A 20993-nucleotide genomic window follows, 5' to 3' on the forward strand; every position below is an offset into this window, starting at 1 on the left:
TACATACATTACACAAAAAAATAATTAAAAGGGCATTTTCCAGTGGACCAAACTATGAATCTAAGCCATTCTTAAAACACACACAATAAAAAATCATCAAAATCGGTCCAGCAGTTAAGCAGGAGCACAGTTACATACACAAACCACGCACACAAAAATAATCGGCCAAGTGCTAGTCGGACTCGCGCTCGAAGGGTTCCGTACCGTTATAGATAAAAAATAGCCCAAAAATTGTGTTTTTTGTATGGGAGCCCCCTTATTTTTTTATTTTATTTTAATATTATTATCAATCATTAAAGTACACATACAATTAAGGAATTTGTGTCAATTTTAAGTGCGCACCTGTTGCCATTATTGATTACGGGCAAAAAAGGCCAAAAAAATCAAGTTTGTTGTATGGGAGCCCCCCTTAAATATTAATTTAATTTTTTTATAGTATTTGTTGTTATAGCGGCAACAAAAATACACAATCTGTGAAAATTTCAGAAAGCTAGCTATAACTGTTCTTGAGATACAGCCTGGAGACAGACAGACATTGAAGTCTCAGTTATAGGATCCCGTTTTTACCCTTTGGGTACGGAACCCTAAAAAGATGAGTAAATGATATATAATTCTCTCGCTCTGGCGTGTGCGTTGCCATGATTGGATACGCGACGCGCATGCGCAGTGAAATTCCTCATAAATTCCTTTTGAATTTAGAGATGCGGTAGCGGTTGAGGAACCCAAAATATTGCGGAACTTCCTCATTATGAGGAAGCGGAAGAGGAATCCTCAGCAACCCTAAAAAAGAGTGCTGCTGTCATGTATACCACGTCTCTTTTTACCACGCAGTGTTACTGATAGTGACATCTCTCTTGCTAAGGCCTTTGTTTCTCTATTCCGCAAGGTATATTAACTTTATATGTGTAACGCACTCGCTTTAAATGGTTTAGAAGCCTTCACATATAGTTAAATTATTCTGAAAAAGTTCGTAAAACGTAATTTAAAGCCTTAAAAGTAAACCCATTTGTGTTTGCTAAAAAGTGAAAACATTTTTTAGCATTTAGAACACAACCATGCAATTACTCAGTCGCACAACAAATCATTATTATGATTATATTTTATACTTTCTGACTTGACGTCCGGACAAACGCGGTACACGACAGAGGAGATTGGGGACACATCACACGGTCGCAGCGGGGAGACTGGGCACAGGCCGGGGGGGGAGTGGGCACCTGAGAGAGGGGAGACTGGGGACCGTGTCGCGGAGACAGACGGACAGATATTTGGAAAAGTTTATATTTACGAGGGCACTTTGGCGTTGCCAACGCCTGTTATAAACTATAATTGGTTTTTCCTCGTGTTCCCTGTCATCCTAGAACTTGATAGGTTTCTGGACAAAAGTAAGTATGTTTATTACGTGCATTGTTGGTAGGTACCTAGTCAATCCGTATCAACCTTCAAGACATAATATTCTTGTGGTTTAAAGGGCCATAAACATTACAAAATAAGAAGCAAAGCGATTAGCACTCACCAGCGGGGCTAAAATGGTCGCTTTGAAGAATCATAATATGATTCATTTTTCTAAAATCGCAAAATGCAACTCTTATTCCAATTCATTTCTGTATTTTTGTACTGATTTGACATTTGTCAGTTTGACAGTTTTGACAATTCATTTGCTGAATTGATTGAGAGGAATTGCTAAATGTGACCATTTTAACCCCGCAGATCTGCAGGACGATTCATGTTGTGTCCGTGCGCTTGTTAAATACAATAAAATGAAAAACCGGCCAAGTGTGTATCGGGATTCGGGGTAATTAACTGCGGGACCTAATTCAACAATACCCTACGGCCTACACGATGGGGTGAAAAAAAATCATCCCCGCTTTATGTGTAGGGAAGGTACCATAAAAAATATATTTTTTTTAAGACTTCATGTACCATTTTGTCGGCATCATTAATATGTGCATTCATGCCAAATTACAGCTTTGTAGGTCCTACAGTCTCTGAGCAAAACCGCGGACAGACAGACTGACAGACAGACAGACAGACAGACAGACAGACGGGCAGACAGACGGACAGACGGACGGACAGACCGAATCTATAAGTGTTCCTTGTTGACTACGGAACCCTAAAAAGTATTAAGTAATGGGTTAAAAATGTAAAAATTAGTCCAAAAAATAAATAATGATTTATAAAAACAAACTGAAAATGTCTTTAAGTGCAAAATAACTACACTTTAAATTATAATTAACTAATTCAAATGCGGTGGGACGGCGCCAAAGTGTGGACAAAGCTATCGCCATCTTTCAATTCCAAACAGTGGTTTTTGACAGTTTTTTTATTTACTTAAGAACATGGGGGCTAGAGAGAGATTGTGCTATGGTTTAATGAACATAAAGTCGCGCCATCGCCACCCATCACTGAAAACTCTGTAGTCTAGGCCTTACAAAGTTTTCAGTTTTCACTACGTTTCACTACTTTCTTACCAGTTTTAGTAAGTTGCTAACAGATGGCGTTCATAGAATATCAAAGCAGTCTCGAAAGATTTTTTAGTACAAAATTTGTTTTTTAGAGCCTATAAAATATTAATTATTATAATAATAATTTATAATATGCTGTCGCACTGCTGGGTAAAGGCCTCCCCCAAAGTCTTCCACTTCTCTCGATCCAACGCAGCCGTAGTCCAATGATAACCAAAAAAAAATGAACAGGGTATTGCCTAAAATACATTTAATATAATTTTTGTAACAATTAGGTATATAATTTATAGAAATAGTTACGTTAATTTTAATAACATTTCCGATTGTACCATTCTGATTGAAAAGTGAAAACACAAACTCTTCTCTTCAAATAAAATATTCAGAAAGTTAACTTGTATCTTATCTATTATTATCATAATATTTCATTTTTGTTTTTTTCGCTGCTTTCGCACTTTCGAACCAAGTAATGTTCTTCTCACAGCCACTCACAGGTAAAACAGGAAATCCTGAAATAAAGAAAAAGTAATAAGTATTACACTTTGTTTTGGCAGAACAAATAAAAGAAAGTTGTCAGTTGTAAATATTTTTGAAATTGTGGCACAATATCATAATATACAATATTATTTATGCGGAGAACATAGTTACGCAGAAATTCGTTTATCTCTCGGCAGCTGTACATTTTTCCAGGATAAAAAGTATCCTATGTCCTTTTATACTCAAAGCATCTCTACATCAAATATACAATCAGTTTAAGCGCGAACCACTGACTCAACTTGATGATGAGGCCTGAGTATGCCATAGATTATTATAATAAATAAATATGAATATAATATAGTTATCCCTTGGCCTACCTACATTATAAGTACATTAGTACAGACTAACATAATATTATAAACGAGCTTTTGCCCGCGGCTTCGCTCGCGTTCAGAAGTATTATTATATACAAACTTTCTTCCCCTATTTTAACCCCTTGGAGGTAGAATTGATCAAAATCCTTTCTTAGCAGATGTCTATGTCATATCATCTACCTGCATGCCAAATTTCAGCCCGATCGGTCCAGTGGTTTGGGCTGTGCGTTGATAGATCACCATGTCGGTCAGTCACCTTTGAGTTTTATATCAATAGAAGTGCATGGAAGCGGTCCATGCTTCCACCACGAATCACGATGATGAGTAAAGCCAGTGTAGAGTCTTACAATGAGCAGCGCAGTGGCCACAATAGCGGCCTTGGTGTGTAGGGTGGCCGTGGGCGGGAACACGATGATGAAGTTGTCGTGGTCGCCGCTGCCCGACCACCGCTTGCGGATCACGCCCATGCGCTGCTTTGACACGGAATACAGCTGAAAATATAGGGAGAATACTTTTTAATGACTTTCCTGCAAAATTTTGTTCTTGCAGTTCATGTTTGAGGTGTTTGAGGTGATGCATAAATAGTTATTAATTAGCATTTAAAATAATTATTTAAGAGCACAGTTTTGGAGAATAATTTAATTTAGCTCTGGTTAAGAGACGGTTGAATTAAGTTCATTCTGCTGCGGATAGATGGCGCTACGTGTATATAATAGTTTACATTTAAGTTGTTTTTAAATATCATTTAGTATTATTTTTATCCGATAGACGGGATATGATTTATAATAATATGATAATAAGAATATTTACACTTTGTTTGGAACCTTAAATATTTTCAATAATCAATACAATATCATCATATTTTATCACTCTTAAGAGGCATAAGTCACAACTCAGTAAAGTCACACAATATCCCATTACACTCACGGCTCGCCCATTTCATTCGGTAATGGGCTTGCCAGAGACAAACAACTCGTAAATTACATTACTGTTGCAGGTTGTGCTCGTGATTAAGCCCTGGCTTACATCTTCTCAGGAGTTGAGAGTTGAGTGGAACTTTGCTTATAGTGGTTGCAAGATACCTACTTGGAGCCCGTGAAGGCAACAAGTGAGTGTACTAGCACACTATACTAGTGAGGTAACTAGTATAGTGTGCTAGTTTTGGAAATTTGTTTAGCTTCGGCTTTTGAGCAAATAGTCCGTTTATCGTGATTTTACATCTTCAAGCGATACTTAACATGACTTCAATACAAATGCGAAAAAATAAAAATACCGACAGATTTTATTCGAGGACAAGAAGAGGAGAGAAGAGAACAGACAACATCGCTCCTTTTCTTTGATGACTAGGAGACAAGCATTCTTGTTATCTCTGTGCCAATATCTATCACAAAGCATGGTCGCGAGCGGGCCTTTACGTCCTTTACCCACACTCCACAGACAATACTAACATGGAAGTCGCAGCTGGAGGATATGGAGACGGGCCCTTTAACGCGGAGCAGCGTCTCGTCGCGTGCGTCGGTGACGCGCAGCACGGGCTTGAGCAGCGTTGCTTCTCGTCGCACGACCGCCGCCGCCGCGCCGCGCACGCTCACCTCCATCTTATCGCCGCCCACGGCGTACGGCCGACGCAGCTTTATCACCTGGAAATAGAGAGTATTCTGACTTAACAGATGAAAAAATCAGCCAAGTGCGAGTCGGACTCGCGCACGAAGGGTTCCGTACTGTTACAGAGCAAACATAGACCAAATATTGTGTTTTTGTATGGGAGCCCCCCTTATTTTTAATATTATTCTTAAATATTGAAGTAGACATATAATTGAGGCCTTTGTGAAAAAATCAAGTGCCTACCTGTTGCCATTATTGATATCGAAAAAGGCCAAAAAATCACGTTTGTTGTATGGGAGCCCCCTTTAAATATTATTTTTATTTTGTTTTTAGTATTTGTTGTTATAGCGGCAACAGATACACACAATCTGTAAAAATTTCAGAACTCTAGCTATAGCGGTTCCTAAGATACAGCCTGGAGACAGACAGACGGACAGACAGACAGACAGACATCGAAGTCTCAGTAATAGGGTCCCGTTTTCACCCTTTGGGTACGTAACCTTAAAAACAGATGTTAAAATCTATCCCCCGTATTAACTTCATTAAGTATACGGTACTAAAGCACACGCGAGACCTTGAGCATGGGGTCGGAAAAGTATATTTCGTTTTCCCAATGTCAGTATCGCACGATAATTAGCTAACTGTTAGCTGTGGTCGGTATGATAACATATTATTATTACTACTATTAGCTACACCACAAAGTATTATAACACGGATTTCACAAAGTATCAACTAATTGAAGCATTAACTTAATTATGGACTATGGTCTATGAATAGTAAACCTTAGAGGCATTCCTAGAAAAGTGTTTCTCCTCATGTTTATTCATAGTAATTAATAATGCAAATCATCAATACCTAACTAGCCTTCTTATTCACTGGTTCTACAAAATCCAGACTTTACCCAGCAGCAATAAAACAAACTTTATCTGCCCTTGGCAATATCCGAGCAATCAAATTATTTATTTATGTAGGTCGGAGCTTGAAGACGTTTTCTTTTATCGTATTCGCGAAAGTCTTAACCAATAGGTGAAGTAACTTGCGTGCTCGACATCGTAAAAATATTTGCATGTCGCTCTCAAACAAAAAGTGCCGAGAAATAGTTCTCCTAAAATATTAAATCAGCTGTTTAGATTGAAATTAAGATTACAGTTATGCTGCTTACAAACAAAACTACGTAAAAAAGATTCAGGCGCAAGTACGAACTTTTTATTTCATTACCGGTAAAACTTTACTAAGTATATGGCATCTTTTTACATATTTGACACGAAGTCTTTTCTTTGATGTGAGTTCTTGCCACTTTATGTTTTTCCAATTATCATAATATTATTGTGTAAGCAGAGTAGACAGAGTAATAATAATTATGTCTATTGTGGTGTAAGCATGCTAACTGATTCACATGACGCCGGCTGCAGTGTCCGAGGAGTTATAATATTATAATTTATAATGTTTACTTACGTTAACTAACCCACTTGGCGACGATTCGTCACCAAAAATTTCAATGCCACTTACCACTCTCTGCTTGGTGTCGAGCAGGTCTATCTCGAGCGCGCGGCTCTGCCCAGCCAGCAATTTGCTGACAATGCCGGAGTCCTCGGTGGCGTACAACAGCTCCTGGCCATCCGGACTCAGCACCACGTACTTGCAGTTCTTGCAGCCGGTGCTCCGCTCGCGGATCACCACCCGGTCCAGGGCCTCCAGGCGGGTAAGATCTGGAATTGTGCGGGAGGTGTAGTTAGTGGTTATCACTTATCAGCAGGAGCTTAATTAAAATTAGGATATTAACATTGTAAACTCGCACAATAGGACTTTAAACTTACTCCCCCATTAATTTATATATTCAACTCATATCTCTGTTACCGAAACACTGGTTTTATCTTTAGTGTAAGGAAGATTACATTCTTGCTTCCTTCGGGTAGAGATGGTAAATTAATTTTATTAGACAACTTTTAGGGTTCAATTTGGCTTCCATAAATTCGAAACTTGAATCAGTAAATTTTAAGTAACTGGCGTCTCTCCAGAACGTTCATTGCTATCGTAGATTAAATCTTAATCCTGATTTATGACTCCGAAACGCAAGGTCCTTCTAGGCTTTTGCTAAGTAGAACTTCGCATTTTGTATATGTGTATTGACTATTGCAAGATAATATTTATCGCCCTGGGCAATAATAATGTCTGATGGGGCCTGGGGATGCACGAAGCTTCAGATACGAACATTATTCTGAAACGTGTATCGGTTTTATCCCAGGAGACAGACGCCCCATGAATTATAGATGAAGGTCTATAGTTTATTTCTTCAGCTCCAGTTACTGCAAGTACCTAATATATCTCCCGGTAATATACGAAAATGTACGCTACGGTGGACATTCAAAGAAATGTCGAAACTCGAAAGCTAAAGACGCGTACGTGCGTGAAAAAGGTTTCGGCAAAAGATGACGACGAAGGAAAATCTCTGACGGGAGTGAGTAGGCCTACAAGAAAACGGCTTGAAGTTACGTGTTTCAGTATTATTATACTGTCGAAAACGGTCGTGTAAAACATCCATACTAACATTATAAACGTGAAAGTGTGTCTGTCTGTCTGTCTGTTACCTCTTCACGCTCAAACCGCTGAACCGATTTTGCTGAAATTTGGCATGGAGATACTTTGAGTCCCGGGAAAGGACATAGGATACTTTTTATCCCGGTAAAATGTACGGTTCCCACGCAATAAACGAATTTTGGCGCAACGGAGTTGCGGGCGTCATCTATTTGTTAATAAAATAAAGTGGAATAAATAAATGCAAAAAAGTGTATAGTTACTTTGAAAACTGTTACTGTTTCTCTGAGATCTTCTGACTCAATTTGTTACATATATTGAACTAAGAAGAAGAATGTACATTGTATAATAATGCATAATAGTAGAGTATTCACTAAAGACAGACGCTGTGATTAGACTGGAGTATATAGAAAGGTTTCCCTTCATTCAATGATACCCTTAAAACATTAACTTTATTAGGACTTGAAGACCCTCTATTCTGAAGAATAGAGATTTTATTCTTAAATCGAAATTGAACAAACTGAAGTGACTTTCAATTTCGCCCTCAAATTCAGTCCCAACTCCTACAGGCGTCAGGCAAACAAGTAAACGAATCACCTGACTAATATTCTCCGACCTTGAAAAGCCTGTATTGTGCCACTTTCCAGGAAGGTCGTAATAACCATTAATTGACAGGTCGCCATTTTCCTCAACCCCGAAAGACTCATTTCTCATCCCGGTGGAGTTCCCGTCTTCTCATTAATCACAGCTTTATTCTTTGACACGATCTGACGAGCTCTAACAAATTCCCACTAATTCCTGCCTAATATAAAGACATTAATATTGCCAAAGTAATTTAAGAGAGGCTGGAGCGCGACGAGCCGAGGCGAGGCGCGGCGCGGCATAAATTTGTATGGATTTGACAGATTTCAATTGCGTGAGACGTCTTGCGAATCTGTCAAATCCATAATATAAATTTAGAAATGCAACTACGCGTCACGTTGCGGTCTGAATCAACCCTAAAGATCAATATTATCTTGACGGAAAACTGTTGATAGGAAATTTAAAGATACAACTATGATAAAACTAGATGTCCCGCGCGGCTTCGCCCGCGTTAATTAGGAATTTTACATAAACCGTACATTTTCCCATAAAAAATAGCTTATGTCCCTACTCCCTTCACTTGGTCTACTCTATATCTGTGCCAAATATTGCCATAAAAATTGCTCCAGTAGTTCGTAATTTCTAATATTTCCCCCGTTTTTCCCACATTTTCCTGCGTTTCTTCGGTCGTATTAGTCTTAGCGTGATAATATATAGCCTATAGTCTTACTCGATAAATGAGCTATCTAACACTGAAATAAGTTTTTAAATCGGACCTGTAGTTCCTGAGATTAACGCGTTCAAGCAAACATACTCTTCAAGTTTAAGTACAATAACTACTGACACAAATACCGATAATATAAACCACATTCCTAATAATACTAAAACAATCTATCTGACCCCAGTAACAAACGCACAAACATGCAAGTTTATAGACGATTTAAACAATTCTAACTCTACAGGATACGATGACATTAAAACTAACATTATAAAACTATGTAAAAATTCTATAGCTACTCCACTAACCCATATAATCAACCTATCCATATCGCAAGGCATATTTCCGACGGCTTTAAAATACTCGATTGTGAAACCCATTTTTAAAAAAGGCGATCGTACAAATCTGAACAACTACAGACCAATTACACTCATACCGATATTCTCAAAAATATTTGAAAAATGTATGTATGATAAACTCTATAATTTCTTTACAGAATGTAAAATATTAAAAAAAGAACAATTTGGATTTAGAAAAAAAACCTCAACCGTACATGCTCGCTTCACGTTAGTAAAGAAAATCACAGAATGTTTAAATTCCAAATCTTTACTAGCAGCAATATTCCTAGACATGACAAAGGCTTTCGATTTTGTAAACCATGCTATTTTACTAAATAAACTTTATCGGCAAGGCATCAGAGGCGTAGCCTACAAATGGGTTAAAAGTTTTTTGTCCAATCGCCAACAATGTGTAGAAATAATTGAAATAAATGCAAACTGTAAAACAATTTACAGATCTCCATACATGTTTAATGACGTTGGTGTACCTCAAGGCTCCATACTGGGCCCGTTATTCTTTTTGAATTATATTAACGACCTGCCAGATGCATTAGACCAGGAATCTATACTGTATGTCGATGACACCACAATACTAGTCGAGGGAAAGAATCCACCGGCCATCGAGGCTGAAATAAATAATGCCATCGCTAAAGCAATGACTTGGCTGAAAAAAAACAACCTTAAAGCCAATATATCTAAAACGAAACTTGTAAACTTCAAAACTCGAAAACAATCACATATTAAACAAAAAATATGCTATGAGAATTCCGAGATAGAAGTAGTAGATTCAGTCGCTTTTCTAGGCATTACTGTGGATAGTCTATGTAATTGGAAAGAACACATTAATAACATATGCACTAAACTCGAAAAATATATGTATGTTGTTAAAAATATTAAAAGAACTGTAAGTACATCTGCAGCACTTCTTTGTTACCACGGCTACATCGCCTCCGTACTGCGATACGGTTTAATTATATGGGGAAACTCTGTTGACCAAATAAGAGTGTTTAGACTCCAAAAGAAATTTATTAGATGTATCTCCAATGTCAGCTACATCGACCCCTGTAAACCTTTATTTAAACAGTACAATATATTACCGCTACCTTGTCTGTACATACTACATCTATGAAATGTGTTTATTTGTGAACAGAAACGTAGATCGCTTTTTTGTAAAGAAAACTGAAGTAGCCACCAAGAGCTCTAGACATACATTTAAATTGGTTGTACCCCACCAAAGACTAAGCATTTGCAGTAGAAATGCTTACTGTATGGCAGTGTCAATATACAATAAGCTCCCTGATCACTTTAAAAAAACTCCCTGAGAGAAAACTACAAAAAGAGGTACATGCATGGCTACTTCACAAAATGTATTATGCAATAAATGAATATTTTAATGACGAAATGGATGACGTTAAAACCTAATTTCTGACATTATTTCTAAAATTATTTTTAATTGTAATAAAACATTAGCATAATATATTTGACATTATTTGTATAATATTCATTAATTGGACAAAATATTTTTTAAGAAATACTGTTAATTATCTATCTATCTATTTTAATTAATAAAATTCAATGACATGGAAAAATTATAATTACTATGATAATATTTGCACACTATGTTAATAGTAGAATATGTCTGGACTCATAAAAATGTAAACATCTACTGTACCATATTCTTGGCAAATAAATAAATTTGAATTTGAATTTGAATTTGAATTTATAATATTACGTAGGTATAATTTTTTTTTAATTATCGCTTGACAAACTCGAGTTTCGATCTTAAAGACTATGAAAAGTACCAATAACAGGGTGATTATAGGCTCATAAGTCATAACCATGGGTGATGGGACGATGCATGGTATAATAATATGGTAGTGATGATGAATGTAATTTGCACAGTAGCATATGCTTTCCGTTCTTAAAACAACGCCGAAACTCCCAAACTTATATATATAAAGAATCAGGAGTTCTCTCAGCACCTTCCGAACCACGGTATACCAGGTATACCTCGGTGCAAAATTTTACTTGTTGGTAGCATATGCTTAGAATACTTCTCACGAAACCGAAGTCACCACATGTTTCCCTATAAATTTTGAGGAGTTTCCTCGATTACTTATGGATCCTTCATCAGATCACCACTTTTGTGAATATAATGCCAAATTGGGATGATACCCTATATACCAAAAGAAAAATTTTGAAAATCGGTTAACGAACGGCGGAGTAATCGTTGAACATAAGAAAACGAACATAACACCTCCCCCATTTTGAAAGTCGGTTAAAATTGTAGCCTATGTGTTATTCTGATGTATAAGCTATGATATTGTAAAGTTTCATTAAAATCCGTTCAGTAGTTTTTGCGTGAAAGAGTAACAAACATCCATACATCCACACATCCATACATCCAAACAAACTTTCGCCTTTATAATATTAATAGGATAGGAAGAAGGAAGTAGAATGAGATTCGTAGAATCTTCGGGTTTTTCCTAATTTTATTTTAAAACACCTGAATTTATATTAAGAATGTGGAAATCTGCATTTCATGTGGCGTGGGCATGAGTTGAATCGCGAATTAGTTGTTGAGTTACGAGGGTAAGGGTAATCACTAATCACACACCCGCCCCCGCGCGGCGCATCTGTCAGACATCCATGTTTATTAGGTAATTCCTCTGTTTGTGGTTTTTCCAACTTCAGCTCATTCTAACGCACATCTTCTGTAAAATATAAACTTGTATTATAAGTATAATAATAGGTACTATACAAGTCCCAGAAGATTGAACTTAATATTATAATATGTATCTGGGTGCACGGTAGCGCCCCCGCCAAGACGAGCTAAGCGAAGCGCAAGGGCACTAACTTTTCTGGAAACGTTTCGTCGTATTATAAATTTACCTCTTACTAATAAAAAAAAAAAATTGTCTTACAATGTTTTGTCTGTCCATCAAGTGACTTTATCGTAGTTTTCTAACGTAGGATAGGTTTTGTTTTATGAAAGAAGGTGGCAAACGAGCAAACGGGTCACCGGATGGAAAGCAACTTCCGTCGCCCATGGACACTCGCAGCATCAGAAGAGCTGCAGGTGCGTTGTCGGCCTTTTAAGAGGGAATAGGGTAATAGGGGAGGGTAGGGATGGGAAGGGAAGGGAATAGGGAAGGATAAGGTAGGGAATTGGGCCTCCGGTAAAATCAGTCACTCGGCGTGAAACAGCGCAAGCGCTGTTTCACGCCGGTTTTCTGTGAGAACGTGGTATTTCTCCGGTCGAGCCGGCCCATTCGTGCCGAAGCATGGCTCTCCCACGTATAAAGGTATAATAATATTATGACGCCCGCAACTCCGTTGCGATCGAATTCGTTCGCGCGGGAACCGTGCATTTTACCGAGATAAATAGTATCCTATGTCCTTTCCCGGGACTTCAAAGTATCTTCATACACAGAAAAACCCGTTTCAGTGGTTTGCATGCGAAGAGGTTACAGACAGACAGATTGACAGACAGACACACATCGCATTTAAAATAGTATTAGTAGTTCTTACCTTCCGAGGGCTCCGTAGTTTCCATGGTTCCAGTTCCAAACAGTAGTTGCGCGAAGTACCTCAAAGTGTTTGTCTCATTTAAACATTTTAGTTTATCCACGGTTCACTGTGCAGGTACTTACTTGTCAGTTGTACTATTATCTATTCTGTGGCGCAGTTTTCATTGTTTTTTAAACATTTATTGGGCCTTATTGTCTATTATATTGATATTTATTAACCTTAGAAATGTTTACAAAATTTTATAGTAGCCATAAGTCTATATAAATAAAACTCAAAGGTGACATGGTGATCTATCAACGCACAGCCCAAACCACTGGACCGATCGGGCTGAAATTTGGCATGCAGGTAGATGATATGACGCAGGCATCCGCTAAGGATTTTGATCAATTATACCTCCAAGGGGTTCAAATAGGGGATGAAAGTTTGTATATAAGTTTGTTTGTATACTTCTTAACGCGAGCGAAGCCGCGGGCATAAAGCTCGTTAGAAAATAAATAGGTTTTTGGCTTAGAACACTAACATAATTAATTAATGTTGATGTTGGTGAAGCTGGTATCCGCTCACCGTAAACTGATATTTGTTCAGTCGAGTGCCGTTAAACGTTAATATATTGATGGTACATATCCGTTCAGACGACGTGTGAACACTCCGGATACGTGTGTGGTTATCGTAACATTAAAGCCCCGGTATACGAAAAGGCCGATAGGTCCGGTCGGACTGATCACAGGCGGACCCTGGTCGATCGGATTCTCCGTATAAGGGAGTGTATTATACTCAGCGCGTGAACTCCAGATTGGTAACATTTGCCAGAGTGGTGTGGTGTTTGAAGGATATGACAACAGGGAAATTTAGTTAGTTTTAACTCCCTTGTTTCCCTACTTAGTACATCGGAACTGACAGAGGAAAAACTTTAGTTTTAGAACTCACATTTTTTTTAGAAAAACTCTTTGGTGAAATTACGACTGTTTATCAAAAAAGGTAACTTTAGGCTTTAACAATTATTTAATAGATAACTTTTTAACACGAATATATTATTTTAATGAAGTAAATCGATTATTTTAGTTTAATTTTTTAGAGGGAAAATGTGGTGGCGCCCGGCGGCCCGCGCGGTCTTCACTAGACTAAAGGCAACTTGCGGAAAACTCGCTGAATCTCCACCGCCCAGAGCTCAGGGGGAAACTAATTTATGGCCGTTGTAAAAAATAACAAGCGACACCACTTTGTTATTTATTAGTAAATAGAAGTGCCAGAAATGTTCTACCTGCCACATATTTATCATTTCTAGCTTCGATCCCAGAAAATACTTTGCAAGTAAACTTTTGCAAAAAAAAACGAAAATTAGTTATTATAAATTGGAAATCATTTGTTGTATTCAACCAAATAAACAAATAAAATAAATAGTAGGTTAATAATAATAATAATAATAATTAGATTGCATACTCCGTCACAAATAAGTGATACCATGCATTCCGAGAGTCAAAGAACAAAAGCAAATGATGTCCTATGCTATATATTTGGATGAAGTAGATAAATTTAATGTAAAGAAAGAAATCATCATAAACATCTATGAATCGATCCACTGAACAACTCCCCCCCCCCCCCCCTCGAAGAAACGAGGAAAATGGAGTTTTCCCTAATTCCCTTTATCGCCAAAAAGGTTCCAGAGATTACAAAAAATTCGCCGAACAAATTGAAATGCTTACTTTTCTGAGCAACGAAATAACTTTCCGGGAAGGTTTATTGCTTCATTTTTGTGATGAGAAACGTTTATTTCGGCGCGTCTGTCTAGTGGAGTAAAACTGATTAATGATTATAACTATAGATAGGCTTATCGTTAAGCAGTAGCGGCGTTAGGAAGGAGGGGGGCGATGATGGGCGAAGGGCGCCGCCGGATAAAAGGGGGCGCCGAATACAAACAAAAGGGGCGCCTCCTTTTTTTAGCACTACCAACAGCCTGGGCGCCGAGGAAATCTCGCCCAGGGCGCTGGTAGTACTAAAACCGGCTCTGCCGTTAAGGTACCGTTCCGATCAACGCGACATGAGACCGCAACCGACAAACATTCAAATACATTATACAATTCCACTTCCGCTATCAGCTAGGTTTCATTTTGGTCATTACAAACCTTAATAGCGCGAGCGACATGAGTCGCTAGACCAGCCTTTCCCAAAGTGGTCGTTAACGCCCCGTTGTGAGCGCTGAAGGTCTAAAGAGGGGTGATGTGGGACCCAAAAATGGGAGCGTTGTGTAGAGGCTAGGGGGTGATTTATTTCATCTGCCATATCTGGATGCATTTTAAATTGAAACAGTGGGGGCGCTAAAACATAATTTGTTCTCAAAGTGAGAAGTAGACACATGGGCGTATATAGGGGGGGGGAGTCCTGGAGGTCCGGACCATTACTATCTAGTATCTATCTTACTTTTCCAATCGACAATATATTTTGTACCCACCGATTTTCTTCGACGAGGTACATATATTTTTTTTCTATTCACATTATAATGTAGGTATTTTCACTATAGTCGATACTACCGCGGGTCTCAAGGACCCGCGGTGACGTCACACGGCGGGGGGTTGAGCCGTAATCGTTATGCTATAGTGGAGGCAATGTAAACACTTTAATGGCGCTATTGAAGTGCCCTGTAACTCGAGCTAGTGTTACAGTCTAAGTATAATTTAACTATACATATTACACACTAATATAAAATATTATAAAATACTAAAGTGTGTCTGTCTGCCTGTCTGAATCAAGAATCGAGATCATTTATTCACAGATATGTAGTCAAAGTCTAAAGAGGTACTTTATGCCCAAACTGCTAAACCGATTTTGCTATGGCATTTTCCCAGGACATTCATAATATTATGTCCTGGAAAAATGCCACAGCTATATAATATTATCATAATATATTTTGTCCTGGGAAAATGTGCTGTTCCCTCGCAATAAACGAATTTTGACGCAACGGAGTTGCTGGCGACATCTAGTCTACAATAAATACTTACTAGATGTCGCGATATCTTATATCCTAAGTCCTAACTAAAGCCTAGCTAAAGTGTCTTAAAATGTGATTGTTGTAAGAGCTTTTTCAACAATAAAGTCTGAGTTACAACAATTTCTAATAATAAGAACTAAGACTTTTCGAGATAAGATCCCAACTGAAATCTGTGAAAGCTTTGGGATCTAACGCAATATTGCTGCTTTTATAAAGTTGGCGGCTATATTACAATCATAATATTGATCTGGTAAAAAATTACTTTACTAATTTATACAATGCTTCTAAGAATAAATACCTAAATAGCTTTTATTATTCTTAGATACCGTGCAAAAATAACATCAAAACATTCGTTGCTCTACATAATTTATTTGTTACTCAACTCTACTGTCAATAACAAAATATGATACCTAACTACGAAGCTCTTCATCCATTGGTCTGTCCGTACGCTTCAATACTCATTCACTATTAAGTATTACGTATTCTTCTTATACAATGGAAACGGTGTGATTTACGAACTGTTAGGGTCAGTTCACACCATGAAGCTAATACAACTTCGTGGTTCACAACAAACCGAGCGATGATCCATACCTTAACTTAATAATACACTTGGTGACTTGACTGATGACTAGACTACCAATTCTGATTTCCAAGTTAAATACAATTACAAAAAATACAGTTGCAACATAACATTAACCAAAGTAATAAACCAAGTTTAGTAGTGTAACAATTTTCACGAGTAGTAAATCACGGAATTAATTTAGGTAAAAATTTAAATATGTAACTGATGGTTGTACGTCTGTTTGTGCGTTAATATCTTATCATTTTTAGATGATTTTGACATTATGAGACGATATTATCTCGGCCAAACTCTATAAAAATGTGTTATTTAGATGATAGATCTACGCGAGAAAAAATGTTTGTCATGCTAGGGTCAATAGAGATGAAGAGACAAACCATCAAACATCGAGAAAACATGTAGAGTGAGATATCTCGTTGGCGTATGCTAGGTAGGCATAAAGATTAAATGCTCAAGACGAAAACACGATTACTCAAAAAATGCTCGATAGTTTCTTTTTTACAAAAAACCTTGTTTTAGACACATTTTTGCTTGGATCTTCGAAGTTTGCTGTCTTTTCTTTAATCTATACTAATATTATAAATGCGAAAGTATCTCTGTCTGTCTGTCTGTCTGTCTGTCTGTCTGTCTGTCTGTCTGTCTCGCTTTCACGCCAAAACTACTGAACCGATTGCAATGAAATTTTGTACACAGTTATTCTAGAGTCTGAGAGAGGACATAGGCTACATTTTGATGTGGGAAAATATCTTATTTCCATGAAAATATCGATGAAAATTACTTCGCATTGCGCGTGGCCAGCGCTCATCCCGGGGGTCCTGGGTTCGAGTCCCGCAGGCGGAACAAAAAGTTTTCAATGTTCCTGGGTCTTGGATGTGTATTAAAATAATATTTCAAAAATCTTAAATATATTTTATGTATAATATTATAAAAAATCCAGAAATATATCGACGCGATGCAATAAACATTTTAGTTCTAATACGATTCAACAGATGGCGCTTTTTTTTTACTTCGTTGTAACATAGAACTAATCATACTTATTAGTTATTATGTTTTTGTTTATAGTTTTTAATACGTTAGAATATTATGTTTAATAATATTATCACTTGCTATAATAATAATCAATCTATCTTATCTTATAGAACTCCTACTGTATTTCTAAGGAGTTCGAGTGTGTTGTGTTGGCCTATATTCCATCCAGAAAATATTTTTACATTTTAATTCTAATATATGAAAACAGATGGCGCTTTATTTTTTACTTCATTATTATAACAGAACTAATCATACCTACTTTATTATATATTATTGTTTTTATTCATAACTAGCTGTTGCCCGCGACTTCGTCCGCGTGGACTTTAGTTTATAGCGCGCGGTGTCAACAAAATTTGTGTCAAATTTAAAAACTTTTTAAAACCCTGGTAAGTGGTACCCCTCTTAGGGCCGCGCAGCGCGCTACACCGGAATGGCAGCGCTGAAAGTGCTCGCCTCGCCGCTGCCATTCCGGTGTAGCGCGGCCCTTAATTAATCAAAATACCCAAAAACAGCTGTGCAGTGTGCACATAATCTGTACTAATATTATGAATGCGAAAGTATCTCTGTCTGTCTGTCTGTCTGTCAGTCTTGCTTTCACGCCAAACGCCAAAACTACCGAACCGATTGTAATGAAATTTTGTATACTGATAGTCTAAAGCCTGAGAAAGGACATAGGCTACTTTTTTACTGGAAAAAAGGGTTGTAAGGGTCGTAAATTTGTTCAAAAAATTCATAATAGATGGCGCCGTGCGTCTTCTACATCGCGCTGACGCTTGCTCAAAAGTCTTTCTATAAGAGGTGGTATCATCTTACATTTAAGTCTCGATTTTTTTCGATTGTTATATCTATTCTACGGTATTAAATAACTCAGTACTTTATCTGTGCAGGCAGTGACGTAACCTTAAGACCAAATTTCACCAACGACTGTTAAAGTTAATGCTCGAATTAGTATCACGTTAGCTGTTTCATTTTTCATATGAATGAAAGAGAAGACAGGATATTTTAACAAGCTGTTAACACTAACAGACGTTGGTGAAATTGGGGCTAAACCTATCAATGATTAATAGTTTATGGGTAAAGTTGTGTAATTGGGGGGCTAAATAAGCTTTAAAATTTGGCATAATATATAAAGTTTAACATACAAAAATGAAGTACTTATCGTTTGCACACTGCACAGCTGTATTGATTTAAGGGGTACCAGGGTTTTTTTATAAAAGCTTTTGACACCAATTTTGTTGACATCGCGCGCTATAAACTGAAGTCCACGCGGACGAAGTCGCGGGCAACAGCTAGTATTTTTTAATATCTAAAAAGGTATTGATAAAACCTAAATTTGCTCAAAACTATAATAAAAATATAGTATTCTTAAGCGGTGTTGTGCTTTAGCATCAAACTACACAGAAAACATCTCACGTAATCGTTGTGCAATAAGCAACAAACGCAATAATAAAAGAAACAAATAAAACTACAAAAATAGATAATTTACAACAATTTATTCGAAATCATAAAACAACTACATAACATAGCCTAGTCAGTCTGTTAAAAAAATAGTCCTAAAGGTTACATTCACTTGTCGCCGGAACTGCCGCCGTCAGCGGGTTTCTCCTGTATGGGGATCTCCCTCTCCTGGAGGGGTTCAGCTCGGAAGGCCACCAGCCGCAGCTTGCCCTTGTCGAGATGGCACTCCACGCGCTCCGGCGGGAAGCCCTCAGGCAGGAGGAACCGCCTCTCGAAGTGCGACTTGGTCCAACCCCCCTCCCGCTTCACTTCCCTCCTCCCCTCGACCGTCACCTCGTTGCCCACAGTTTTGACCTCGATCTGCTCCGGCGCGAAGTTCTGCACGTCCAGGTGCACCTCCACTTTCTGGCCGTCCACCTTCACCTCGGAGTCGGAGTACACGCCCTCTATCCCGTGGTCCGCCGGTGCGGTCGCGTGCCGGATGTACTTTATGGGGTCCCGGAAGAAGGGGTCTCTCGAGAAAACGGCGAAGGGGTCCTCCAGCGCCCGGACGATGGGGTCCCGGTGTGCCAAGTTGCGGATGTGTCGCAGCCAGTACGGCATCAGAGACATCTTGCTCGGTTCTCGTTCTCTTCGCTCGAGTGTATCGCGTTTGTTTACTGCGTCCGCCGCGCGCTGCGCCGCTTTTATACCGGCCGAGAGCGCGCCCCCTGGCGCCGAGACGCCCCGAGAAGTTTGTAGAAAATTCTCGTAGATTCGTGAAGAAAGCGACATCAAGTGCTGAGTAGGTGAAGTTGCAACATTATGAAAATTTACATTTTCTGTAAATTAGCGTACTACAAAAACATAATTTATGCTTAAAAATGTAATTTACTAATTTTTTTTATTTCGTTTTTATATAAAACGTTTTATAAATTAAAACATTAATGAATTAACTTTTCAAAAGCAGCTTCACTAGTGTCATCTATTGGTGAGTATTTGTAACTGTAATTTTTAGGTTGCACAATAATTAAGAGCTCACCTGACTCTAAAAATCAAACATCGTCCTTCTCTCTTCACACTCACGCCCGTCTTTCATATGCCAGGACCCAGGTGAAAAAGGACGGCGCGGAATCATCGCCGAGTTAGTTTTACTTGAATAAAAGACGAACTATAATGATTATGAAAAAAGTGTTTTGAGCAAATTTAGGTTTTATCAATACCTTTTTAGATATTAAAAAATATTAAAGAAAAGACAGCAAACTTCGAAGATCCAAGCAAAAATGTGTCTAAAACAAGGTTTTTTGTAAAAAAGAAACTATCGAGCATTTTTTGAGTAATCGTGTTTTCGTCTTGAGCATTTAATCTTTATGAACTAAAGTTACCTTTGTCAAAAAATCAGTTTTCTAGACCTTACAGATTTTGAGATCTAGGTTAAAGTATGTAGTCAAGTTAGGGTCATATGGGCTCTTAATGATTATAACATTTTGCCACTTGAGTGATGAAATTAAGTTTTTTTACTCAGACGTTTTGTGAGGAAACCCCTAAGTAGCTATTTATGTAACACAACTTTATATAAATTCAAAATGGCTATTTTAAATTAGAGTGTTACATTGTTTAAATATACAACTTGTATTCTTATTTCGGAGTGTATAAATATAGCAACCGTCGGATGAAAATAATTTCTATTATAGAGAAGATATGTGTAGAAAATCTGAAATATGATTGTACTATTTACTAGTGGCGTCATCAGAGTTTAATATTAATAAAGAGAACTTACAGGATCATATTATGCGCCGCTGAATAATAATATCTAATAGAAGCCTAGGCTGCCTAGCTTACTCTCCTGAGTTTTGATAGTACAGTATCCCAAGGGTAAGAGGTGTAAATACCTCTCCGGGACAAATAGGGTATATATAGAAAATCTGATAAAATCCATTTAGAGTATTTTTGCGCGAATACATAACACTTCTTTTTAATCTATCTTTAGTTTATAAAACTTATTTCCAGGTCATGTACTATCAGAGAAGTTGATTCCTAGGCAGATGGAGGACAAACCCATCCGACCGATTAGGGTTGATTCAGACCGCAACGCGACGCGTAGATGCATTTCTAAATTTGTATGGATTTGACAGATTTCAATTGCGTCAGACGTCTTGCGATTTGCGAATCTGTCAAATTCATACTCATTTAGAAATGCAACTACGTGTCGCGTTGCTATCTGAATCAACCCTTACATTGAATTGACATGCCGACCACATGACGTAGATCCGTCAACTGCCTAGGAATCAATTTTCTCGATGGTGCCTACTTATATCACGAGCTTAGGTATATTTTGTTGA

The 20993-nt window shown here is 37.9% G+C and overlaps 2 protein-coding genes across 2 annotated transcripts; both read right to left on the reverse strand.

Moving 5' to 3' along the window:
• Positions 1-2906: 2906 nt before the first annotated feature.
• Positions 2907-12728, reverse strand: LOC121730432 (phospholipid scramblase 2-like). The gene is made up of 5 exons (XM_042119459.1): positions 12620-12728; positions 6425-6624; positions 4759-4950; positions 3658-3801; positions 2907-2968 (listed from the first exon to the last, which is right to left on the reverse strand). Exons 1-5 carry the CDS (start codon positions 12642-12644, stop codon positions 2948-2950), a joined length of 582 nt encoding a protein of 193 aa, XP_041975393.1. The 5' UTR covers positions 12645-12728; the 3' UTR covers positions 2907-2947.
• Positions 12729-18688: 5960 nt separating this feature from the next.
• On the reverse strand, positions 18689-19461 carry LOC121730304 (alpha-crystallin B chain-like). The gene has a single exon (XM_042119288.1). The coding sequence runs from the start codon at positions 19444-19446 to the stop codon at positions 18781-18783; it is 666 nt and encodes a 221-aa protein (XP_041975222.1). The 5' UTR covers positions 19447-19461; the 3' UTR covers positions 18689-18780.
• Between the last annotated feature and the right edge of the window lie 1532 nt (positions 19462-20993).

This window comes from Aricia agestis, chromosome 9 (genome assembly GCF_905147365.1).
Source record: "Aricia agestis chromosome 9, ilAriAges1.1, whole genome shotgun sequence".
NCBI lineage: Eukaryota > Metazoa > Arthropoda > Insecta > Lepidoptera > Lycaenidae > Aricia > Aricia agestis.